We start from the raw sequence: 27,984 nt of genomic DNA on the forward strand, positions 1-27,984 counted from the left end.
TTTAAAAAATCATAACTACCTTTATTCAGAAATAGTGCCACCATTTTCTATAAGCTTTGTCTGGTATCACAGCACCACTGAATTCAAGTAAATGAGCTGCAATATCAGGCATGCCGTATGGACAAAAGTGGCTCTGCTTCTTGCAGGAAGCTGAAACGTGTTTTTCTCATTTAAGTTTCTAAAAGAAATATTTTTCTCACCTGAACGTGAATGAATTGGACTGACTTAAGAACAGGAAATTCCAGATTAATAATGGCCGATTCTGGAATGGTATAATTTAGTAATGTGGCATTGTCAGCCAACAGATCATTACTGTTGCTAGAGCTTATCCAGTATTCGCCTGCAGACTGAATTATTTTAGCAGAAACCAATTGGCTCCTTTCCTTGTTAGTTAAGTTCTTATTGTCGAACCTCTGTATCTGAATCTAAAAAAAAAGGCAGAGAGATGTTATTATGTTATTATATTAAGTTGTTGTTCCGCTCATGGCTGCAGGTTTGCGGTCTTGGAACTATGTTTGTTTGTTGTATTTTCAATCACATTCTCAAGCCTCAAAATATCTTCAGATTCTGCCCTTCAGAGTTGGAGAATGGAGACCCCAAGGAATACATTTCATTGTTCATTCAGAAGGATGAAAAACAGTGGTATGCCACACTTTTCTGTCCTTTAAATGCAATGGATTATGATATTGGCGGTATACCCTTTTTAGATCTATTTTACCAAAAGTCTATGGGGATGTTGAGCGACACCTTCTAATGTGTGTGGGTTTTTTTTGTGTCAAAATATGTCTAAACGTGATGTTAACTAACCTAAGGTGTAAAGAAAATAAGAATGCAATGATTGGGAAACCTTATATAACCGTATTTTATTCATAATAGAACAAATATAAGAAGTTAAAAACTAGACATTTTTCCATTTCATTTTTTTAAAAAATGTACTCATTTAGATATTGATGGCAGCAGCGCATCTCAAAAATGGATTAACACGGTTAACAAAAGGCTGGTAACGTCAGTGGAACTAATGAAAAACATTTCCAGTGTCAATTTTCTGAGGTTCAACAATATGTGAAAAACTGCAGTTAAAAGTTGTGAAACAGAAAACTGTTCAGAAAAATGTTCCTCAGCATAAAATTGCAAAGACTTTAAATATCCCACCACCTGCAGTACATAATATCATCAAGTAGTTCAGAAAATCTGGATAAACCCATATGTACAAGGGAAAAGGCGAACAGTCAATATGGGATACTCTTGTTCGGTGGACCCTGAGATATCCCTACATTAAAAAACAGTCATGAATTGATAATGCAAATCACTGCATGGGCTCAGGAATACTTTTGGAAATCATTGTTTCTGAACACAGCTTGTTGTGTAATCCATGAATGCAAGTTAAAGCTGTATCATGCAAAGCCCTATTTCAATACAATCTAGAAATGCAGTCCAGTCCTCTTTTCTGCAGGAAAGCTCTTTTAGAATGGACTGAGACATATGGAAAACTGTTCTGTGGTCAAGTGAATCAAAATTATAATTCTTTATGGAAGCCATATACTGCAAACTCAGGAGAAGTTGGAATTGAAGATATGAATTATATCGCAAGGTTCTAAGAGAGCTGCTTTTTTATTTTGTTTTAACTCTCATGTTATGTGTTGTGGGGAAGGAAGCTCAGCAATGGTGCAGACCCAACCACTCAGTTTTATTTTTAAAAAGAGCAAAATAAACCTTCATTTCAGGTACTGAATAAGCAAAATAAAATACAGCCTTAACTTCAGGCAAAAACATCAATCTAAACCCTGCTTGTCTGAACACTATCCAAACAGTATAAAATTAACTATGCGTATGGTTTACTACCAACCACACAAATAAACAAAACAACATATTACAATCTCATCAGATTCTCAGTATTCAGGACAGACTCAACCGTCTCCTCTCACTCCCAGGATCTGCACAGGAGTGCTGGATCTGCAGCCTTTTATGGCCCAGTAATGAGCTAAGGACTCACTCCTGATGCTGAGGCCTACTCAAGACCCACAGAGAACCACACATATGTGAGAAACCTGGGAGAGTTAATACCAGGACTCCAGCACTCTGTATGTTACCTTCTCAAAATGTCAATAAAGATTTTTGTTAAACTTTTTTTTATTGACCTGCCTACATTCCACACCTTTCACTAAAAGAAAACATTTGGTGCTTTATGAAATGAAAAATCCAGCAAAAACGACCCAGGGCTATTCGGTAGCTAGAATCCTACTGTGAAGGGTTAAATGAAATAGAACCATATGCTGTGGAAACTATGTGTGAAGGACGTTAAGCTACACATTAAGCTACACGTTAAGGTACACAAATATTGGTGCAAGCTGTTTCAACTTAAAGAAAATACAGGTGAGAGGTGAAACTCTTAGTATGACCAGATAAGAGAAGGGGCTGTACTGTTTGCTCAAAAACTATAAAAACCCACTGTATTGTACAAATAAACGAAACACTTTGAATCACTGACAGCTGCGTCTGTGTTGTGTTTCCCTTGAGCTCAAGAATAACCCTCTTGCTTGAATTTGGCCTACGACAGCATACTCAAGGGGTGTTTAGCCCTGACAAATTGTCGCTCAACGTGGGACATCGATAATCGTTCAATGTGCAGCTGATAGTATACTGATCCACTCACCAACCGATTTGGAGACGGGCCCGGAGGACCTCAGATGAACAAATCAGCGCTGTAACGGTAAGTCCTTTTCTTACCATATAACTAATCTGAGTTCCTACGTGTCCTGAATCCTGTGTGTCGGCGAGTGAGGTTAGTACTGCATATAACAATCGATGCCAATTTATATAGTCTGGAAGGACCTATAGTATGCTGTCTGTAGTTGAATGGGAGACCTTGTACATGTCCTTTGGTTTGCTAAGTTTGATCCTGTTCACTGTTTATATCTGTTATAAAGTGTGTAAGGCGGCACAGAAGGGAGAGTCATTCTCCATCCTTAATCCCTAGAATTGCAAGAGTAGAAGTACTGAGTGATTGAAAAGTCCTTGTTTTGGAACACTAGCCTCCAGCCGTGTCTGGACGGTCAGGGTCGAATGGGACCCGAGTAGTAGCACTAAGGACTGAGTAGAATCCGCGCGAGTACGTGCAAAGATTCAGGTGTGTTTAGGCAAAGGGACACAGACATGAAAGTTGAGTCTGTGGAGACCGAATAAGGTTTTGCCCTGAGCACTACACCAGAATTTGCACATCAGAGATTAGTTCAATGAAAACAGAGTGACTGTTTGGGAGGTCCCACTAGGTGAGTCAAAAGTGACCCTCTATTGTCTTAATTGCCCTAGAGGAGTGGGACGCTCACGGCTGACTGGCCATCAGCTAGTATGGGGAAGGGACCCTCCAAGGTAGGGTATACCCCATATGAACTAATAGAGATGGGAGAAGGGAAAGAAATTGCTGCCCAAGTAAAGACAATCCTTAAAAGAGCAGGGGTTTCCAAGACAGGATTATTTGATAGTAAATTTTGGGACCAATGGAGACTAGATCATGCAGGACAGATACAGGAGCATAAGTTACAAAGAGGGATATATGCTCTGATTGAAGGTAGTAATAGAGTGGAGAAAGGGGGATGGCCTCAAAAATCAGATCCAAAGAAAGGTGTATTATACACCTTGCCCTCCGATGTGATCTTGAATCAGAAAGGACGGCAGAAGCCACCCTCCGCACCTCCACCATATGGAGATCCTGAGGGTTGGACTTGTAGAATTTGTGGTCAACAAAATCCCTATTTTCGGGAGATCTGTTTGGCATGTGGAGCCCCCCGCCCCAATGCCCAGCAGGTGAAAATGTTGCAACCACCTGATAATGAGACCTTCTCACCACCACCTCCACCAGAGCCAACCCAACATTTATACCCGGTCCTGACTAGGTCCCAGACAAAGAGAACCATGGGCATCCAGGACTCCCAGGCAGCGATTAGGAGAGACGCTGATGATGATTCAAAAGAAGGGACACCCCGAACTCCACAAAGAGAAGCAGGAGGGGGGGAGGCAAGCAGTCAAAATGTCACCACCACCACAGTTGAATGGCGACCCTGGACCCCCAGTGAACAATTGGCCCTTTGCCAACAATTACCAGACCCTCAGTTAGAGCCCAGTGCCTTCTTTAGGAAGATGCAAATGATCCAGATGAATTATAAAGCTGGTTGGAAGGATCTTATGGCCCTTTTACAGGTCAAATGTACTGAGGGATTGATGACAACCATTAATCTTACTGCCCAGTTTGGTAGACATCAGCCTCACAGTACAGAAACCACTAGGAGTGGGGACGAGTTCTTAGATAGATTACAATTGTGGTGTGACAAACAAGCAGAAACCAGACGCACCGCTTTGACTACTTGTAAAAGGGAGAAAGGAGAGTCTGTTGAAGCTTATTATGGCAGACTACTCACCAAGGTAATAGACTCTGGGTGGGATCAGGCCCCTGATGCTTTGAAAAACACCATGATTGCTGAAGCATTCATGCAAGGAATCGGACCAAATATGGCCGAAAAGATCAGAGGTTGCACCCCAGATTGGAGACGCACAAACCCAGATGACTTGTATGCCAAGGCTGTTGGGTTTGCTGTAGATGAGAGAGAGAAAAAGGCAGTCGCCCCAGTGAAAAATTACACCAATCAGGGCACCTTAAACCTGGGTAACCCAAGTAATCAAGGCCGACAGGGCACCCGCCCTAGACAACAAGGACAGAGGGAAACTCGAAAGTGTTTTAATTGTGGAGAACAGGGACATCTGGCCAGGAAATGTTCACGCCCAAAACAAAGAGACAATTGTAGAAAACCTGCCCCTAGTCAGAGTCAGGACAACTCACAATGAAGGTCAGGCCCTCCAGCCCCAGTGTCCCTCTTATCTTCAGCAGAGAGAGGTATACAAATTTTCCAACCTGTATTGATTAATGGAAAGGAGGTGCCGTTCCTCATAGACACTGGGGCAACCAAATCTTGTGTCAGCAAAGACGTTGTCACTCATTTAGATTTACCCTTGTCTGGTGAGAGCCAGATGGTTCAGGGAGTATCAGGTCCCCCTGCCCCGTTTTACCAGACAAAGCCCATAGAAACGTCCTTTCAGGGGAGCAGGATTTTGACTAGATTCCTTGTTTCCGAAACCTCAGACAATATTTTAGGTACTGATGTGATGGGAGTGCTGGGTTGTAACATCATGCTGCACCCCTCTGGTGAAGCTTATGTACAAACCACACATACCGATCACGAGATACTTTGTTTAATATCTGCAGCAGTGAATACTCCACATTCAGTATTCACCCTCACTGAGGAAGAAAGTGCATTATTGTCTCAGGTCCCGGAAAGTTTGTGGGCAACAAGTAAAACGGATTTGGGTAAATTAGATGTTCCTCCTGTTATGGTGAACTTAAAACCAGGAGCCCAGCCACCTAGAATCAAACAGTATCCACTGACACACGCCCAAGAAGATGCTATAGCCACAACTATAATAGAATTGCTAAAAGCTAAGGCTTTAAAAGAATGTACATCAGTGGCCAACACACCACTGTTCCCTGTTAAAAAGAAGGGCAAAAAGGGTGAACCAGATACATACCGCATGGTACATGATCTAAGAGAGTTGAATAAAGTGACCTTGCTAGAGACCCCGGTAGTGCCCAATCCTCATACTTTACTGTCTGCAGTTCCCACGGGGACCACGTATTATACCGTTGTGGATCTCTGCAATGCTTATTTCAGTGTGCCCCTACACCCCGATTGCCAATACTTGTTTGCCTTCACCTTCAGAGGTAAGCAATACACCTGGACAGTCCTGCCACAGGGAGCGCAAAATAGTCCAAATCAGTTCACAAGGTGTCTCACACTGATCATGAATGCCTGGGACCCTCCCTCTGATGATGTTGTCTTATTACAATATGTTGACGATCTTCTTCTTTGTGCCCCAGATAAACAGACATGTGAAGCCGCAACCATAAGCCTGCTGTGTTTCCTCTGCCAGAATGGTTGTAAGGCCAGTAAAGACAAGCTGCAATTTTGTAAGCAAAAGGTGGTGTTCTTAGGACATTGTCTGAGCCAAGGTACCAAACATCTTTCAGATGAACGGACCAAAGTGGTAAGAGAAATGCAGGTGCCAACCTCCCATGCTCAGTTACGTACCTTTTTGGGTCTGGTGTCATACTGTAGGCCATGGATCAGATCTGCATCTCTGACCATGCAGCCCTTGTACGACTGTCTTTCCTCTAAACCGTTCAGTCTGACACCAGAGGCTTTGGACGCATTTTACCAACTTAAGCTCCAGATAGTCAGTGCTCCTGCCCTAGGCCTGCCTGACTATCAGAAGCCTTTTCAAATCTACGTCACTGAGATGATGGGACATGCTACTGCAGTTCTCACACAACAACATGGAGATAGAAAACGTCCCGTGGCATATTATAGTGCACGTTTGGATGCTGTCGAAAGGGGTACGCCCTCTTGTGTAAGGGTTGTACTCTCAGTACAGGCCCTGCTTGAAAAAAGCTCAGATATTGTCCTAGACCACCCCCTAGTGGTATACACACCACATGACATCCATGCAATCCTCACACAGGTAGACAGACGTCATCTTTCTTTGGCAAGACAGAGCAAAATGGAATTTGCTCTACAATCTTCCTCCAACATCTCATTTCAGCGTTGTTTGACTTTGAATCCTGCAACTCTTTTACCAATAGGAGTTCATGATTCAAAAGGGGGAGTAGATGAAGATGAGATATTTTTAAACTCCCTCTCAGAAGATGATTTGCATCAGCATGACTGTGTTGACCTGATGGCTCAAGAGACAGTCGGCTTCAGTCATGTTACTGATGCCCCATTGGAAAATCCTGATTATGAGATGTTTGTGGACGGTTCCAGGTACCTAACAGAAAAAGGCAAATTTGTTACAGGGTATGCTGTAGTCACTATGCATGACATCATAGTACAAGAAGCCCTTCCACCACACATGTCAGCACAAGAGGCTGAACTGAAAGCCCTTATAGAAGCCTGCAAAGTAGCTAAGGATAGCACAGCAAACATTTACACTGACTCCAGGTATGCTTTTGGCATTGCACATGATTATGGTCCAATATGGAGGTCTAGGAACTTCCTGACGGCACAGGGCAAGCCAATTAAGAATGGAAACTTAGTAAGTCAGTTGATGGAGGCCATATTGCTTCCCAAGCAGTTGGCAATTGTGAAAGTTAGAGCTCACACAAGGGGAAGAGACCCTGAGAGTATTGGAAATGAGAAGGCTGATCGAGCAGCAAAAGCAGCGGCACTACTGCCATGGAAGGATCTCAACCAGGTGAGCAAAATAGACATTGACCTAGCAGACCCTAAGGGGCTATACTCTAAGGTGACTGACGAGGAAATCGAAAAATGGACAAAGGCTGGTGCCAGAGAATGTGAAGGAATGTGGAAAATGGGGGATAGATTGTGTCTGCCCGCAGCAGCATACCCCCAAATGGCTGGTTTGGCCCACGGTAAGGTGCATGCCTCTCGAAATGCCATGGAGTCACTAGTGGGTAAATTATGGTTTGCCCCAGGTTTTGGAAGGGCTGCAGGGAATCACGTAAAAGCATGTCACATATGTGCTCTACACAATCCAGGACAGGTAGTTAAGACACCTACCAAATGCACACCAAAACCCCTGTATCCATTCCAAAGGTTACAAATAGACTACATACAATTGCCTAAATCTGGAACGTACGAATATGTGTTGGTCTGTGTGGATTTGTTCTCAGGTTGGGTAGAGGCCTATCCGGTCAGCCGAGCAACCGCACAGGTAACTGCCAAGAAATTGATGTCTGAACTTGTGTGTAGATTCGGGATACCTGAGGTGATCGAATCTGACAGAGGTACACATTTCACAAGTGAAATAATGAAGGAAATAATGTCTGCATTAGGGATTGAGCAAGCTTTCCACACACCCTATCATCCCCAAAGTTCAGGCAAAGTGGAAAGATTGAATGGCACACTCAAGTTAAAAATCCAGAAAGCCATGGCAGAGACAGGAAGGCCCTGGCCAGAGTGCCTGTCTCTAGCATTATACTCAGTGAGGACCACTCCTAATAGAAAGACAGGTCTGTCACCATTCGAGGTGCTTTTTGGAAGTGTGCCTAGACTAGGGTTGTATTTTCCTCAGACTTTACAACTCAATTATGACAGCACTGCCAGCTATGTCCAGAACTTGTGTCAAAGACTGAAAGCAACACATAAACAGGTGTTTTCTTCTATTCCAGACCCTTCTGATTTTTCAGGAACACATAGCTTGCAGCCTGGTGATTGGGTGGTCGTGAAAAGGCATACCAGGAAGCCTCTTGAACCCAGATATGATGGTCCTTTCCAAGTACTGCTGACAACTGCCACTTCAGTCAAATTGGAAGGAAAATCTACCTGGATACACGCTTCCCATTGTAAAAAGGTTCCTGAACCACAGAAAGAATGAAAGGATGGGCATTATTTGTTTTATGCTTTCTTAAAGGACTCACAATCAGTGGAACTTGGAAATCTCTTCAGGGACCTAGAGAAGTTGACAATAAATTTGTCAGGCATCATCTTGTAATGGTGGAAGGTTTCGATAAGACCCTCAAAGATTGTTGGATATGCACTCACTCACCCATTTCCTCCTCTAGTTTACCATTTTTAGCTGTGCCTGTCCCCATGGAAGAACTGATCGACTGGTCTAGTTGTATGGATCATGCCCGCAATACAGAAGAATCAGTGTGGAAATTGTGGGCAAATGTTACTGTGGGGATACCAATAGTGGGGTGGACAGATTACCCATGGTGGCAAGGTAATCTTACTGGGGATAATGAGAATATCCAATATATGACATATGATGGAGAGAGATGGGTTCCACAAAACAAACCCACTGCTACTATATTAGGAGAAATTCCCCAAACCCGACTACAGATAAGTTTTCGTGATGATGGAAAAGAGAGAGGGGATTTTTGGGCACCTTGGGTCGTAGAAAGAACATTACACAACACCTCCTGGGAACATGCTCATCTATTCATAGAAGGGAATAATCACACATGTAAGGAGATACCCGGGAATATAGAATGTGTAAATGAGACAAGTGAAGAAAGGCTTTATAGGAAAAAGAACCTTAACTTTGTTTGTGGAAATCGAGACTTCGGGTATTGTGGAACCCTGGGTAAACAACCTTCTTGGTGTATGCTGAAAAATGTATCTAGCTTTGTGGATCTTGTGCACAAACTTATTACCCAACACTCAGCCTTCTTTGAACTACCTCCTCAGATGTACTGGGCATGTGGCAACAATGCATACAAGTGGTTACCGGTGGGGGTGAAAGGTACATGTACAATAGTAAGACTCACTCCTGCCACCTTTATAGTTGATAAACTAAATGCAAAAGCCATACCTAAGCATACTCTGTACAAGAGAGCAGCTGATAACACCCCTAGGAAAAGTGGTAGACCCCATCTGGTCCAAATGAGTACAGGGAACAAAATAGTCAGTACAGTTCTTATTTATCCAATGATAATGCAAACCTGGGATAAACTAGTAGAAGCCACTGACTATTTGGATGATCAAATATGGGGTATCTTAGGTGTACTCAATACCACCCTAGCAGTACAGAACCAGTTGATCATAGTTACCAACCAACACACCCTGGTACTAGATTATGTTACTGCGGCCCAGGGTGGGATGTGTCAGGTGGTGGGACCTACCTGTTGCCATTATATCGATCCAGAAGGTAATATCAAAGGAAAGCAAAAATTAGAGGATATATACAAATTAAGGGAAGAGTACGAGAAGGAGGTTGTGCAAAATGAAGATAGCTGGTGGTCCAACACTTTTTCCTTTTTGAATCCTGCTAATTGGTTCAAGGGAGTAGGTGGATGGATAACTGGGATATTACAAACCATTGTACAAATTGCCATGATTCTATTGTTTATTTTCTGCTTTTTCAAGTTAACTTTGATGTGTTACAATCGATGTTATGCTAAAAATAGGTATAAATGGTAGACATTATAGGACTATCAGATGGGGAATCCAGCGAGGACTGGCATCTACATTGTAGGTGAACGTACTCATCTGATAGGAGAATAATGTCCAAAATGGGGGAATTGTGAAGGGTTAAATGAAATAGAACCATATGCTGTGGAAACTATGTGTGAAGGACGTTAAGCTACACATTAAGCTACACGTTAAGGTACACAAATATTGGTGCAAGCTGTTTCAACTTAAAGAAAATACAGGTGAGAGGTGAAACTCTTAGTATGACCAGATAAGAGAAGGGGCTGTACTGTTTGCTCAAAAACTATAAAAACCCACTGTATTGTACAAATAAACGAAACACTTTGAATCACTGACAGCTGCGTCTGTGTTGTGTTTCCCTTGAGCTCAAGAATAACCCTCTTGCTTGAATTTGGCCTACGACAGCATACTCAAGGGGTGTTTAGCCCTGACACTACATAAGTCAAAGTTACAGCATTTGGGATCCTCACTTACCAGATGTTAAACTGTTGTCCCAACATTTTTGAGACATATTGCTACCACCAGTTTTTAAATTAGTTAATTTATTCAAATGAAATGGAGAAATGTCTAACTTTTGACTTGTGTTCTACGTGTAACAGTGAATAAAATATTGTTAAATTACATTTCCAAATCATTGCATTCTTGTACTTTTTTTAAATTTTTCACAGTATCCCAATTTGGGGGGGAATTGGGGTTGTTTGCGGCAAAAACTCGGTTATTAGACTATTACATTTTTTACTCTAACTCTTCTCCATTTAGCCCGCATCTCAACTATTTCTCCATACTTCATTCTTTACCCATCACTAACTCATACACTGCATGCACTCAAATGCAGTTCATATCTTTGTATATGCCAATACTGGCTGGTGCCTGAAGAAGAGGCCTAAGCAGTCTCAAAAGCTTACCATTTGTCATCATTTTTTCAGTTAGTCATTAAAAGGTCTCATACTGGCTAAAACACTACAAAGATATATTAGCTATAATAGATTGCAGGATTGGTGCTTTGTTATGACCCCACAGTTGACGCAGAGGTTTCTCTTTAATCCTTCGACAGTGTGAAGATGAGCAATTCAATTCTTGCCCATCTCTTTTACCCAAGGTCCAATAAGCAGGAGCATGTTCTACATCTCTGGTACATACAGTATCTCACTGTTCTTGATGCTAAAATTATATCCATTAACTAGATAATCATATTATACAGTACCTTAAAAGTGAAGTTTTCACCAGGTATAAAAGCTTGTGGCTGGCCAAAAAGTTTGATGCTGTATTCAGAATCTAATTTTTGCACACTAGATGTTTCATTGACAACAATACCTGTTGATAAGCATAAGTGAAAATTATTAATAATTAATATATAATTAAATTGTAAAGTTATTATGTGAAGTTAATTTTAATAATAATTCATTTTAATTCATTGTTACTTATCTATTATATGCTTCATTAGAGAGTATCATAAAATTGCAATAACAATATCAGTTAATTCATTTGTAGTGTTATTCTGGGATACACATTTTGCTCAGCACCCAATCATACTTATATTGCCCACACCTGTTACTTGCCACAAGTGAGTTTGAATGAGCATCACATGCTGGAAACAAAGTTATTTACCCACAATTTTGAAAAGGTACCCACTATTTTGTCCAGCCCATTTTTGGAGTTTTGTGTGAAATTATGTCCAATTTGCCTTTTTTTCTCTCTGCTTTTTTGTGTTGTTCAAATACACACAAAAGAAATAAAAATGTATGTAACAAAACATGTAATTTCTATCATTTTCTGGGAGAAATATTTCATTTCGTTAAAAAATTTTAGGGTTGCCAACATGTAAGGTTTGACTATAGATGGTAGAATTGGGGACCTTCGTTAGGTCCCTGGCTGCAATTGAAACCCATCCGCACCTTGCCCCTGTCAAACCACTTAGATGACAGTTCTAATTGACCACAGTGTCTGAAGGTTAAATGGTGAGAATCAACATTATCTCTGATTTTGGCAATTGCAGCAGTGGGTGAGCTGTAACATATATCTGACATTCATAAACAATAAAGACATGGGTCCTTTGCCCAAAACAACTCCATTTCTTACATTACAACACTTGATGCCAACTACATAGCACCAGGATTATAAATGTGTGTTGCGGGTTGCCAAAAGCTTAAAGCCAAAATCTCTAACTATTACTGGTAACCAAGAAATGAGAAAATGTAATCCAACATATTTAAATATATTTCATTTTTGTACCATTTAAATGAATCTCTACCATTTTCTGGTTAAGTCTGTATACAATGATGAAAAAATGTATATAAAATGTTTACCTGTGAATTCTTCAGATACTGAGGCTGTTATATTCAAATATTCCCAGTACAATATTTTTTGTATTTCTTCATCTGTGAAACTGAATTTTATGGACCCTGAGATCTGAATGTAATAAAACAGGCTTTTAAAGTGGTATTCCGATTAGAAGGATCCTATCTATATATTTAATTCAGTTTTAAGGATCCTATTTAGATTGCTAGATTATGTCAAAACAAGTGTTTTCCTAATTACAAATGTTTCTTTGTTTACCTGCTATATCATATTATTCATCCCCATTGTGTACAACTCATTGCCTAGGTCCCAGGCCTGCTCTGCTTTCTACCAAGCAACAGGCTGGGTGACATCACTCTCTGCTCTCTGGAGGGAAGGGGGCGGGTTCTAAGGAGTGTTCCTGCTCTCACATCTCAGTTATCTCCTGCTCTGTTCTTGCACAGTGACTCACAATATATCTTGTTGGAACCTTTACATGGTTTGTTATCAAAATCTACACTGTAACCCACATTGCACTGCTATATCTATATGAAAGCTGCATCTGTTACAGTTACTGTTTCATCAGTAAAGTTCTCTCATTTGTTCAACTTGAACTGTTGTCTGCTGAGTTATTCCTACATCTACCATCAAGGACCCTTCTGATTATGGTCACCTGGTTCAGTGAGGCTGAAAACAAACACCAAATGGAAGCACTCAAGGCGAACTATCACCACCAATAGGTAAATTGCAGGGCCTCTCAACACTGCCTAAACTCAGAATGGAACTTATATATTGATAACCAATCTTTAGTATATGTAATAAATAAGTGATCAGTCGGAGTTTGACATCTGGGATTCCACCAATCAGCTGTTTGAAGAAGCTGCGCTGCTAAGAAGTGCTGTGACCCCCTTCCTTGTGTCAATCATGTTTTGTTCATTAGTCACATAATACAACAGCAGCTCGGTCCTATTCTGCTTTGGGTATGCAATCCCATGAAAGTTATCTCAAGGAACGTTAGGGGGTTATGCTCCCCGCAAAAATGAAACATATGACATCATGCGACATCTAAAGTGGTTGTAAGCAGAAGCAGTCATGCTAGAGGAGACTCATTTAAGACTACGTTCATATGGAGTTACGCGCTGCTCATTCTGACGCGTAAACATGTGTCACAGTGAGCACAGTAAAACAGAATCCTATTGACTTCAGCAGGTTCGGTCTTACGCGCTCTACCCATTGAACTCAATGGGAGCCTTTTTTATCTATTGCTTTCAATGTGATACGCACGTTACTCTGTTTGAACGCAGCCTTAGACATCTGGATTACTTTAGAATGTGCAAGGAGTGGGTGGGAGCAGTATATGGCTAACCAGTAGTGAGGCATAAGACTGGAGTCATCACTCTTGTTCACTGACCCTTATGGGCTCACATAGTGGAAGAGGAAAAAGGCAGAGAGGTCAACTCATTGATACTTAAAAATCATATTGGTTTATGGAGAACTTACAGTATATTGCTGAAGATATACTGTATTTATGATTGACTGCATAGCACTAGTTACTTCTCAGACATTGCACTGGTTTATCAGAGTTTATGCGCACTACTTCACACTTCGTTTGTAGAGTTGTCTGGAAAGGTTAGAAGCTCCTTGGTATTATGTGATAATCTAGGTACATAGAAGGAGATCTGCTGTCATTATGGTCTGTCCTTTCAAGTCTCCAAATACCGTATGTCTTTCTGGGGTCACCCAGGTTTTCCTCAGAGATGACTAAATAGACTATTTTCTACATGGAGGGAGAGAGGGGTGACGAAGATTTGGGGATTTATGAGAAGATAGAAGTTGGCTTACAGTCACAGAAAGATAGGTTCAGATTGGGAAAGGTCCCTTTTTTGCCTAGCGCTCAACTCAGAGCCTTTTTGTCTTAGCAAGTTAAAAAACATCACAGCTAAAATTCCATATAATGCATTTCATAGCTTTCTGCAGCGGCCGGATGGGTGAGGTTCCAAATCAAACCTATATAGAGGTCTTATGCAGATTAATTTGCAGTCCACCAAATCCAGGGTCTTTAGGGAATGGTAAGCATAAAAGAAATATGGCATTGTCATCTACCCAATGAGCTGTCCTCAATTTTGTTCTATATTGAACCCCTAATGTGGACACTTCCACTGTCACAGCCACACTATTATGGCGAATAGTATTCTCCCACAGCATTGGTTTAAACCTATAATCCTTCGTGTGAAGAAACTGACGGCACAGCTTTAAGTATTCCTGGTATTAGAAAGGTTGGAACCTTGAAATAAAAAACAACAAGCCAGCCAAACAATTTTTTAGGAAACGTAAGGCATTTCTAATTAAGAGTTACACATATACTGAGATAGAGGGCATAGTCTGACCCTTTCAATACACATCATGGTATCTGGAAATGGCGTTTCATGGAAATTTAGGGGCATTGTAGTTATCTCGAATGGCGAGCTGACAAAGGGAAACTGTGCCCAGGGTCATGGCACTAGATTTATTCTGGGTTATAAAGTCATTTGTTTTGAACTTGAAACTACCTATGGAGAGAAGACGCCATCAGACAAAGGCCAAAATAGGGCAAAATACCTTTTCAAAGATGCATATTTGACTATGTACCTGAATATTTTGATTATATACCTGTTGTCACTATTCTTGATGTTATACTATGATGTCTATTATGCTTATATGATAAACGCAGTAAATAAAGACTTTAAAAAAAAAAAGCCCTTCAAATGAAGACACATAATGAGGTCAACACCAGGAATTAGATCATACTGTGAAGGCAGCCTGGCAGATCAGTTACAAGGAAATATAATGTCTCCTTAGCTACACACCGACTGTGGCATAGGCTAGACATATCATGGATGATGCAAAGACAGCAAATTACATAGTTCAATATAGTATCAATTCCTTACAGTTTTCTAGATCTCTACTTGCTGTCATTCATTCTGCTTACATTCAGTGGATTAAAGTCAGTCCATGGTCATGTGAGGAACACTCAGGTGCACAGTTTACACAGCCCAGTAATCAGACATCTGTACTGTATCGAGCTGTGCACCTATGTGTATACCCAATGCTGATCATGTTGTTTCAGGTATGAATATCTGTCTGCATTCAGCTATAAGTGTACACATCTGCCATAGATGATACTGCCAAAATACCACAGGACTGTATTTCATATGACCGCTAATGATGTTACAGTTTTACAATTGCTAGATAAAACAATGGGAACCCACGAGCCAAGATCTGCATCTAAATCGTACACTTGACAAATTATAGTTCTACTAGGTATATTAGTAGGATTTACCCTGATATATGGAGTCCCAATTAGTGTTTGTGTTCTCTTTTATTTTCATTATCTGTCACAAAAGACTATTTCAAATTATTTATTTGTTGCAGACTGAGACTATTACCTATGGGTAGCCATACATATTGAATTGAGCTGTCAGTACTCTCATTCAGTCATCTCCACAGTAAACATATGCGCACAAGGCTCAGTCTATTTTTGTGTGTTTCATTTATTTATTCATTCATTCATTCAATGTATGTCTATTCCAATAGCAAGAGTATAAGCTGTTAGACACTATTTGCTTGATCATTTGTTTTCTCTACCATCTGGGGAGAGTCAGGCGGGCCCCATACGTGTGAGATAGTAGGACAATCCTGACAAATTGGTGGGTTTGTCAGAATTGAGTCTAGTTTAGTTTAATGTGTATAGCTACTATTAGTTGTTTCCCAGTATAAATTATTTAGCTTGTAGCCCCACTGTATGCACATTAAAGAAATCTAACCATACATTTACTAATGCATATAATGCCTACAAAATCTAGTCTAAACCATAAAAGCTCATATAGTCAGTATGATTATAGAAAATTAATCTTTCCAGGAGTACTTTGGTAAGTCAGCATATGTGAACACGTTTTTCTTTTTGTTGAGAGGCTTTATGGTTCCATATGGACATCAGCTAAACATATGGACATACAGCTAAATAATCTGATCATATTAACACTTACCTGATAAGTTTTACTAATTTCAGTTACAATTTCAGAATTATAGGATGGTTTCATGGATACTGTTACAGTGCCGTTAAAGGGTTTGCCATAAAAGTACCTAAAATAGAGAAAAGTTACTTGTAAGAGACTACATCAAACAAAAATGGCATAGCTTTGTATGGAACACAATTCTTAGTTGAGGACTGCCCTAGAAGATTAGGTTGTATCCAAAATGACTGATCCATCAATGCAGCTATGGGTGTCAGGGAAACTACCACAGCTTGCCCTATGAGGCATATTTCTTTAGGTTGCGCCATCGGTGGTACACTCAGAGGTTATTCATGACTACAAGGTTGCTTCCTTTCTTAGAATTTTCTCCTGTGTACCAGCATACACACTGCTAACGCTATACGGCAGATTTATTAAGTGTTTTAAATTAGACAGCTAAAAACTAGACTACTTGTGCTTGGTTTATCACAGTGGCAAATGCTGAATGATCAATTTGGTGCATCTTTAAGACGCTGTTGTCTAAATATATACTATTTCATGTTTAGCCTCATTTAGACATTATTTGTTGTTTGCACCACAATTCTGACATAAAGTGGGGCATATTAAACTTTGCCCCCTTTCCTTTTAAGCCATACTTCTTGTCAAATGTAAAGTGCCTAAAACACTTTAGAAACATATGGCCGGGTAAACAAATACTCTCCAAGCTTTAGACAGTACAAATGTAAACTAGACAATCTTAAAGCTTAACAGATTTTCAAATGGTCTTTAAGAAATTGGGCATACTTTTGGACTGGCCAGTCTCAGTTTCCAATAAAAAAAAAAAAAAAATCCAGAAATTTTAGTGCACAGTGTACTATATAATATATAAGCCTTTTCTCCTTTAACAGCCCTCCCACCTTTCCAGCTAAGCCACATCTACGTGTCTGCAAGGCAGAAGGTACTGTACACCAATTTTATGGTACAAACTAAGGCAGAATGATGCTGCTTTTCATGAGTTTATCTGCCCTGCTGTTAGGTCATGCGTCAAGATTCTGACAAATTTTGATAAGAAAATCTCATGTCCACATCAGAAAAATAGAAATAAAGTGACATGGTACAGGGTTTAAAATCCACAAGTGTAGGGTGTCCAACTGCTGGGACCGATAGAAAATCATGATAACAGGGTTTGACAAGTGCCCCACATGAATTAATATGACACTTCACTATTTATTTCTATGGGACTATGTAAAAACTGATACATTTAACTGAAAGAAAACACTTGGTGTGAATTCAGCCTTACTAAAACAATTGTATTATATGTCTCGGTGCTATAAAAATAAAGATTATTGTTATTGTAATTAGTATTATTATTTTCTCAAAGTTATAAATCAAATTGCTGTCAGGTTAGCAAAACAAATATATTATTTCTATTTAACTCCTCCCTTATTACAAACACATTTTGTGGTAGAGTAGATTGTCGAGCGACTAGGAATGGTACATTTATTTTCTTTTGCTTCTTTCCAAAGCTCCACTAGAGCAGAAAGGACCTCTACTACCCTACTTTCCTGCATAGGCCATTTTCTAGTTACATCCCTAGCACACTATCTAAATGTTTATAGTATATATTGCTTACCTCCGATACTGCCATCTCACAGAAATACAGGAATCTCCTGATGGCTATTTAGCAATCCTATCCGGTTGAGGAGAGGCGAAGACCTCTGTATGTGGATCTTTCTTTTGTAGTCTAATAGAGCCATCTGCTCATCATCTTCACCTATATGTGTTTGCTTTAATGGCTGTCCAAGGTGAAATAGGGGCCCCAAAGAACTTTAATCTGGCCCTGAGAGCATTTGCAGAATGCAGGAGCTTTGTCTTGTAATTGTGTACCCCAGAATAACAATCAGGAATGTGAAAGGAACACCCCTTTATAGATTCTACTGTTTAGGTGTTTAGTAGGACTAAACATATTACTTTTTAGATAACTTTTATGCTGTCATAGGAAATGGTAAGATTGGTATAAGATTGCATTTTCTAGTGCCCATTTGCCTTAGAACATCTTCTGAGAAACAAGACTATGAGGTATACCATGTTTACCGTTACCATGCATATTTGCTTAGACTTATAAGTTTTGCACCAAATAAAAACTTGAAAGAAGACTGGTTACCAAGTACTAATAATTGTTCAGGGGACAGTGACAATCAAATTCTATACTTGCTGATAGGTCCTGTAAAGTTAATAGTTAGTAGATTGGCAGGTGTTGTCTGACTCTATGACTTACTTTGCTGTTACTGTACCACTAAGATTGAGTTTCTTTGCCGGAAAGTAGAAAGATGGAACATCCAGTGTGACAGCAAATTTGGGTTCAACTATAAAGTCATGAAACAAGACAAAATTATAGCATGTAGAATACAAAAAAAAATAGTGATATTTACTCCATAGGAATGTAACTTTTGCTCACAATCCATGCACAGTCTCTGCAATGAAATGAATAAGAGTTAAAGGGGTTGACCACTTTCAGACAAATATTGTTTGTATAATGAAAAGATAGACAACTGCTCAATATACTTGCTCTAACAATTTCTCACTGTTTTTTAGAGTTCTGTTTGCTATCATTCTTTGTTTACTTCCGGTGAATAAAATTTAGTCCATGGTCATATGAGGGACACACAGATACCCAGATTGTTACCAGGCAGATATCAGCTGTGACTATTATTTATGTAGCTTACTTGTATAACTTCAACATATTCTGCAGAGCTTTATAGACATTGTCAATCACTGTCCCATATAGGGGTCTCAATCTGCATTCTCTATCAGTATGCCTTTAGAATGTGGAAGAAAACCAACGCAAAAAGGGGGAACATACAACCTCCTTGCAGACGTTGTCCTTGGTTGGATTCATACCAGGACTCTATCAATACAAAGCAACCGTGCTAAAGACTGAGCCAATGTGCTGCCCAATATAGCATGACCATGGACTGACTTGTATCCACTGAAAGTAAGCAGAATGGATCATAGCAAGCAGAGATCCAGAAAACTATAAAGAAAGTATAAAGAAAATGTATTGGAAAATCATATACATTTCATTATACAAATAATAACATTTGCTTTTCAATATTTGTCTGAAACTGAACAACCTTTTTATGGAGACTGACAAAAAATTTTTTATATGATGTTTAGGTTTTATCCATTATAGAGCATTCTTTCAAATTTCTTCCCCTAAAAAACTGTATATATGTATATCTGTATATGGTTAAAGGACACTCATAGTGAGCCTATATTCGCATAAATACAAAAAGCTTCCTGGCATGTATCCAGAAAAACCTAACCCCTTACAATCACTTTAGCCAGATATTACATGTTCTATTGTTTTTACAAACAGTACTAGGTTGTAAAGACGTAACTTTAGTGACAGTAAAATCACCTACCATGGTCAGCAACAGAAAAATATACATTTCTCACAGAACCCTAAAGGAATAAGAAACAAAGGGATATCAATAAAATGTAATATGATGTGACAGAACTAAAAGTCTTTCTACATTTTCAAAATTACCATTTAGCAGCATTTTGTGCAGTGCACTATATTTATATAATGTAAAACAACGTACAAAAGATGTTACAGTAGTACATTAGTCTTTGAAAATGTATAACTATATATATATATACTGTAAAAGGAACCATATATACTGAAAAAGGAGCCATATAAGTTATAAACAGCTAGCAAGAAATACTTCATTTTCCCCTCACGGTTCCATAATGCTCTGCCATATTTCTGCCTTAAAGAGGTATTTCCATCTGCAGGAACACATTCAGATTTAAGTTAACTGAAGTATTTTCCATTGGTTTATTTATCTTGCTCAATATGTCAGATACTGCTCATTAGTCTTCCTCCGTGCCTACACCTTGCTGCCTAAATTACAGACCTCCTCTCTGGCCAGGCTGATGAGTCATTCCCTGTTCTGAACCTCCTTCTCTTTTTCCATATTGATTTCAGTTGTCTAGCCATGATAAGGCCAAGAGAAGTTTCTTGATAAATGGCTCTGTTATCTTTGGACATAGATCCAGAGATAACTGCAATTTATAAAGCAGCACAGAGCACACTGCTGTACTAAACTGAAGACCAGGAAGCTGAGGGGCATGGAGACAGGTGGGCAGGAGAAAAGGCTGAAATGAGAAAATCCCTGGGTCAGTTCACACAGAATTTTTTGGCGCTGATTTTGACGCCGAATCTGCCTCAAAATCAGCCTCCAAAAAAAATCTCCGTTCCCACGGAGTAACGCACCACTCATTCTAACCTGTAAACACATGTCAGAGTGAGGCGCTTCAAAACAGATCCCATTGACCTCAATGAGAGCCTCCCATTGATTTCAATGTGTAGCGCGTGTAAGCCGGCACCCATTGAAGTCAATGGGATCTGTTTTGAAGCGCCTCACTCTGACACGTGTTTACGCGTTACTCCATGGGAACGGAGCCTTAGGCTAAGGCCCCACATTGCAGAAACACAGCTTCTTTTGTTGCAGTTTTTTTTAGCAAAAACCAGGACTAGATTGAGCAAAAGTTAGAAGTATAAGAACTTACTATATATTTCCGATTCCATTTGTAGCCATTCTTGGCTTTGGCTCAAAAAACCGCAACAAAATCTGCAACAAAAAAAGCAGCGTTTCTGCAACGTGGGACCTTAGCCTAATAGGGTTCTATTGGGAGGCTTTTATTGGAGGCTGACTTTGAGGTGGATTCAGTGTCAAAATCAGCGCTAAAAACTCAGTCTACACTGACCCTTAGGCTAAGGCCCCATGTTGTGGAAAAGCAGCCTTTTTTTGTTTCAGATTTTGCTGCGTGGTTTTGGTTTTTTTTTATTTGAGGGTTTCTGCGTGTAACTGCTTTTTAAGCAGATAGGCTTTACGTTTTTCGGGCACCCAATCAAGGCAGAAGGACGGAAACCCGAATGCTAGAGTGAACCTAGCATAACATAATAAAAAACATAAGAGAAAATACATGATTATATATGTAACTTGTGTGATAAATTACTTACATCACATGTTGCTTGTATGTTCCAAATACCTAACATGGGGTTAGCAGACAGTGAAAACTCAGTTGAAACAATCCCTAAATCTGACTTCATGCCCAGTTTCTGCATGACAATGTTATACCTAGGATCCTATAAATAAAAAACATATAATGAATACATAAACATATCTAGGACCCTATAAATAACAAAACATGTAATGAAAAATACATAAACATATTTTAAACAGATTTTATTGTTACTTTTAAAAACATGTGTGATATGTTGCCTGCATGTCATTTCTTTGCTGGTACTGTACATTATAGTTATGATATCAAGTCTCCTAATTCTGAAAAACTGTGTCAGAATATTACCCATACATGGGATGTGGCTTATAATGGCGCTGAAGTGCCACATTGCTGGAATCTACAGTCTGGCTATACCCAAACATTCCCAAAATTAGTGGTACCCCAAGTCCTCCAAACACCCCAAATAGTCACAGATCCATCATAGGATTCCTCTGTCAGTTCAGCGCTGTGGCTCATGACAGAGAAAACATGGCACCACCAACCCCTGCTGATCCCAAACCAACAGGATGGCCACTACAGAAGTACTTGGTAAGGAATCAGCCACACCAGTTCTGGCGACCCCTTTTCAGTCTTATTCTTCAGTTGAAATGCCACTACAACTCTCTGCCACTCTATTACATTGCAGACAGCTGCCATCTTGTGACCCGCCGGCCACTGAGTTAAAGCTGCTCATGGTATTTATTCAAGTGCTGCCCAACAAACAAGACTTGGCAACACAGCTTGAGCAGGCCCAGCAGCAAGCATTGGAAATGCTTTGGTCGAAGGTGGCACAACTAACCAACTCCTCACTCTACTGAATACTTGGCAAGCCCAACTTCACTAACAGGTTGCTGGATATTACCTTCCTCCAATGGCTGCAGACGGGGGTTTTCTGAGTATCTGACTTATGGTCAGGTTCCAAATGGAAGGATGAACTGAATCCACCCCTAGCTGAAAATCAGTCCCATTTAATTTCCTGACAGACGCTTTAACTCCAGCACTTCCTGCAAACAATACCCCTACCATCATCATATCTGTCAAACAAAATCCAATTACAGTTCCTGTGGAAGGGTAGGCAAAATACCCATCCTTCAGCAACTTATAGATCCATCAGACAGACCACCAGCCTCTTTAATATGTAAGTGGGAATCAGACCTTGGGACAATCCTGATGGCTAATCAAAGAGAATGAATATTTCATTCACATAAGTGTTCGGGTTTCCATTCGGGAAGTCCACTTGGGGACTCCACAAATGGAAACCTATACGTATTAAAAAGTGGTTACCTTTAGGAAAACTGTGGACCCCATAGACTATAATGGGGTCCGTGTGGTTTCCACTGCTGCAAGTGCTACTTGCAGGACTTTTCTATCCACATTTTTCGTGTGGAGACTGAGCGGAAATCACACGGACCCCATCTTTGGGGTCCTTGGGTTTCCCAGGTAACTGCCTTTTAATGCATATAAGTTTCCTGAACACTGATGTGAACCGGGCCTTACACACATGGCGTCTATCAGCTCAAACTTCTAAGAAGCAGGCTACAACTTGCTAACCATTTTAATGCTAAAAATTTAAATAAAGAAATATATATATATATATATATATATATATATATATATATATATATATATATATATTTTATTTATTTATTTATTTTTTTTCACCCATAGCTGTAATTTGCCCCCAAAATTCAAGCGTATGCAAACTTACCAAAATCACAAGGTCCACATCTGCGTTATCTGGCTTCATATTGGGGTTGACACAGATTATTCTGATTTTCACATCATCTTTGGCCTTGTATAAAGGTTTGTCAGTTTGAATCAGCACAGAGACATTCTTCATTTGTGCAGAGATCTGTGTACTTTCAGAGAATAGCAGTGTGTTCTGTGATGATCCATTTACAACCAGCATATAGGAATTGACTGAAAAATTTTGTGGTATCTGTAAAGGAAAAATAAAGTGATCTTATCATAAATACCGTGGCAAAAACTGCAGCGTTTTACAGTCCCTGCAAAGTGGATGGGATTCTAGCAAATCCCATCCACACATTGCAGAAAAACCCAGAAAACATTGCGGTTTTGGAAATCATGGCATGTCAATTATACCCACAGAGACAGTGGCGGTTTCTCAATAGGTATAATGGAAGCAGAAAGGAAACATCTGCAGACTTTCTGAGAAAAGTGCTGCAAGAAAAACATGATGGGCTTCCGGTGCAGTTTTTCTTGCAGCACTTTTTAATTGTAGCCCATTACGTTGGACCATAGGCTAAGGGTCCAGGAATCGAGGTTTTTCCCTCAGCGCTTTTCACAAGCAGACTTTTTGCTTGAACCTCGTGGGAACTTCAGCCCCAAAGAGGTTTTTGGTCCATAAAATACAAATTACCAGAGCCCAGGAAATAACAGTCCTTGACAATGGTCTTAAACTCTAGATTTTTAAAAACATTTCTTATTACTTATTTTTCCCATAAGGACTATATTATATGCAACAGCTTGGTTATGTGAGCCAGCTATCACATGATTGCTGAAACTAATGCCACTGCCTAAAAAAAAATTTCAAAAATTGCAGTTTTCAAAATGTGAAATTCTCGGCTTTTCAGGCAGATAGTCATACCACCCAAATACATTACTAAATATTATCTACCATATCTCTTCTTTCTATTGGCATAATCTTTTAATCATCCTTTAATTATTTTGGATGTTAGGGTCCATTCACACAGAGGAAAATGGGGGAGGAAATTCAGTGCTGAAAAAAAGCCTCTCATTGATTTCAGTGGGTTCCACTAGCTTTTTTTTTCCACTAGCAAAATTTTCTGCTAAAATTCAGCACCAAATAAAGCGCCATTTTCTGCTAGAAGAAAAAGGAACCAATAGAAGTCAATGGGAGGCTTTTTTTTCAGCACTGAAATTCCATACCAAATTCCTCACCATTTTCCTCTGTGTGAATGGACCCTGACAAGTTTAACAGCAATTTTCCAGATTTACAAGAAAATTTCCCAAACTAATTTTTTAGGAACAACTTTAATTCTGAAGGGAATTATAAAGGCTAATATATTGAACCCCCAATAAATTAAAACATTTTCAAAGCTGCATTTTGACTGTGGCATCCAAGGGGTTAATGCAGCGAGTGTTAGTTGTCAGTTACAGCAAACACCTACTCCCCAATGATGCCCACTCAATCAGTGAGCAAGTGGCCATAAAAGGTCATACGATTACGTCCATTTGTGCCAAGTACTAGCGCTCAGGACATAATAGTGTGTCATGTGTCAGTAAGGGGTTAAGTCTCAAAACTACAGCATTGGAAATAATTACATAAAGGCGAATGGTATATAAATACTTACTGCTGGAAGAGTCAGGATTCCAATTGAATCTGAAAAATATTACACAAGGTCAGCAAGGTAGGTAACTGTTAGAGATGAGCGAGTACTGTTCGGATCAGCCGATCTGAACAGCACGCTCTCATAGAAATGAATGGACATAGCCAGCACGCAGGGGGGTTAAGCGGCCGGCTGCCGTCAAAGCGGAAGTACCAGGTGCATCCATTCATTTCTATGGAGCGTGCTGTTCGGATCGGCTCATCTCTAATAACTGTATATTTACTAAATGTAATCTGAGTATCTGGGCTGTTTTCCCTCCTCTTTTGTTTACATTTTTCCAGATATAAAAAAATTAACACATACAAAATTAAAAACAACATAAAAATAAAGCCCTATATATCACCAAAAAACATGCAGAAATTAGTGGAATAACGCAAATGATAAAAATGTAGCAGCCCTCAAAACCGCACAAAACTCCCCTTTCCCTAGATCATATATAAAAGTAGAAAATAAGTAATACACATACACATTAGGTATACCTGTGTCCAAAAATCACTAGTCTACAAATTTATATAAAAAAAATTCCCATACAGTGAACGCTGTATTGAAAAAAAAAATTTAAAGAGTTGAACTGCCATTTTTTCAATGTTTCTCCTCCCTTAAAAGTTTGGATAAAAATTGATCAGAATTATACCCAAATGGTTTAAATAAAGAGTACACCTAGCCCTGCAAAAAATATGCCTTATACCACACCATACATATAAATATAACAAAGTTATGAATGTCAAAATATGCAACTCTAAGCTATACAAATGTGGCATTGCTATAAATGCAACCAACCAAATATAGGTGGCATTTCATTTTGGCTACACAGTGAAAACAAAGGCTGTAAGAAAGTCGTCTCTAATTCCACCTCATTCTGATTTTTTTTTTTTCCAGATTTCCATTACACCCTATGGAATATTAAATAGTACCATTACAAAGTTGAATTTGTCCTGTAAAAAATTAAGCCATTATAAAGCTCTGTAAATGGAAAATTAAAAAACTTATCATGTCTGGAAGTCGGGTAGTAAAAACAAAAATGGTGGGAAGAGGTTAAGGTCTAATAAATGCCACCAGACAGTGAGAGTTGATTCTCCCATTATCCTTCTTCCTTGAGCAGCTAATACAGTGCTCCGAGGACTGAAGGCTTAAGAATTCAAAGTTGCTTTTTTCCAAACCTACAAAAATTACCTAGATAACTGAAGCATGTTATTGATCACTGTAATGCGCTCTGTAACATGGTTGAATATGCTTGGGGAGGTGGTAGACTTCCTTTACATATTAATAGCCTTCAGTGACTTTCTTCCAAGCACAGCACACACAAAGTGCAACTTTGAAAAAAACAATAGCTCAGAGGTGATACGGTTTTTGACAGAAGCAAGTGGTATTTAATAATATTTTTGCAGCCATGTTTTGGATGTGCTATTGAATGCTTTTTTTTTCCTACTAAACTTATCACAAATTGAAAATAAAACTATATTGTGCACTCACCATATTGGAAGACTTTGCTTACATTCACTATAATGTTGCTTTCATTGTAAATGGATGCCGTTACAGTAATTTCAGAGTACATGTCACCAAACCAGTGGACAGCCAGAGAGGTATTGGCACCATAGACTGTATTAGCAGGGGTTGTAATATAATATGTAGGGCTGTAGAGGAAAGTACATCATTGTAAGGTTAGTTCATATATATTCATTAGAAGGGTCAACCCACCATAATATAAAGTGTGACTGGGAACCCATAAATCATCTGGGAAATCTGCAATCAATATTCATTTTACTTCAGCCAAAAATAAGTACTCCATAGTCTAAATTGAGGTCAATTCACTATCCTTGTAATGCCTGGATGGGCCAGGGTCTCTAGAGTGAAAATAGTACTTTATAATGGTTCTGATCTGTTTAATAGAGAGATGTGCTTAATTAGGCAACCCCTTGATCTGGTTAGAAAAAGATACACCCTAATCACATGATGTGGGTAACTAGGGTATTCAGTAAGGGTCCAGCCGGCCCCTGGGATCACTCACTAATCACTGGAGCAGAGGTCCTGTTTCCCGTCTCAATGGAGTAGAAGAATGAGTATTGCAGTGCTGCTCAATTCATTCACTACAGAATTCACTTCACAGTCTCTGGCAGTCCCACACAAGTGAATGGAGCATCCATGCATGATTGGTAGAGGTCCCAGTGGACCATGTGAGTCACATGATCAGTAGGGGGTCCCAGAATACCCACTTAACTTAATTTCAAAATGAGTTGCCAAAAGCAGACAACCCCTTTCATTTTAACAATAAACCGGCTACTTTTCACCATCTTGTTTTAGGAAATCCGCCATTATAACAAGATATACCTAATTGTTTTACACTAAAGTGACATGGATACAGTCACATGATCACTTTTACCCAAAAAGGGCACTATAGTTTTATACAAGTCACTTATTACTTATACAATGAAAGCATCTATGAAAGTTAGTGACAGATTTCCTCAGTTTGGATAATGCTTTTATAAATAAAATCAGATTAAACTTTCAATTTTTAAAACATCTGTGATGAGCAAATATTTCCAAGGAAACTTCAATGTAAAGCTTTAAAACAGAAATGAGGAACTACCACAGATACTACATTTATTGAGTTGCAAATGGTCTACACATTAGTACATAAGGAAGATAGTCAAAATCTCGTCACATCCAGAGCATATTACAGTACTATTATATTTATGTAGAATTCCAGAGGTCTGTAGCTACTACTGATATACACAGTACCAGTCCATGGTGACATAAGACTTCAGCTTTCTGTTTAAGCCAATACAATTTTAATGAGATGTGCTACTCTAGAGACAAGCCACCAAGGTACAGTATTATATACACTTACCTGCCATCACAGGAGACCAGACAAAATAGAATAAAGACAGCATGCTTTAAAGAAGGATTCCACAATAAGTACATCCTCGCTTTTCCACTACGAAGACAAATGAATAGCTTCCATACACTATCAAAGAATGAGCTTGACTTCTGGATTACAGCACATTTTAGGCTTGTCCTTGCATGAAACCCAGCCCTAGAGAATTTGACACTTACAGTATTACACACCTTGAAAACAAAGCAGCAAAAAGGCAGAGGGAAAAACCCTTGTGTGGTCACTATTGCCTAAGTTCCACCTGCAGAATTGGAACATCCTGTCTTTACTTCCTCATATTCTGATCTTTTGGGTCCTTTGCTTCCCAATAAAATGTCACCTTTTCAGAGAAAAATCATATATTTTTTTTAAGGTATAGTGCTACAGAAATGTATTCGCCA

General features: G+C 39.4%; 2 protein-coding genes across 2 annotated transcripts in view; one reads left to right on the plus strand and one right to left on the minus strand.

The window, feature by feature from the left end:
- Positions 1–27,633, minus strand: part of LOC142197767 (CD109 antigen-like) — a 93,304-nt gene extending 65,671 nt beyond the window's left edge. Inside the window, exons 1-11 of the mRNA XM_075268313.1 lie at positions 27,560–27,633; positions 26,185–26,345; positions 24,676–24,704; positions 23,049–23,279; positions 21,300–21,425; positions 19,696–19,735; positions 18,549–18,636; positions 16,304–16,400; positions 12,308–12,410; positions 11,206–11,315; positions 201–425 (exon numbers count right to left, since the gene is read on the minus strand). Coding sequence (XP_075124414.1) covers positions 201–425; positions 11,206–11,315; positions 12,308–12,410; positions 16,304–16,400; positions 18,549–18,636; positions 19,696–19,735; positions 21,300–21,425; positions 23,049–23,279; positions 24,676–24,704; positions 26,185–26,345; positions 27,560–27,633 — 1,284 coding nt within the window. The remainder of the gene's footprint in view (positions 1–200; positions 426–11,205; positions 11,316–12,307; positions 12,411–16,303; positions 16,401–18,548; positions 18,637–19,695; positions 19,736–21,299; positions 21,426–23,048; positions 23,280–24,675; positions 24,705–26,184; positions 26,346–27,559) is intronic.
- Positions 7,992–9,989, plus strand: LOC142196899 (endogenous retrovirus group 3 member 1 Env polyprotein-like). Its single transcript, XM_075266881.1, has one exon. The coding sequence runs from the start codon at positions 8,439–8,441 to the stop codon at positions 9,987–9,989; it is 1,551 nt and encodes a 516-aa protein (XP_075122982.1). The 5' UTR covers positions 7,992–8,438.
- Positions 27,634–27,984: the final 351 nt, after the last annotated feature.

This window comes from Leptodactylus fuscus, chromosome 3 (genome assembly GCF_031893055.1).
Source record: "Leptodactylus fuscus isolate aLepFus1 chromosome 3, aLepFus1.hap2, whole genome shotgun sequence".
Taxonomy (NCBI): Eukaryota; Metazoa; Chordata; class Amphibia; order Anura; family Leptodactylidae; genus Leptodactylus; species Leptodactylus fuscus.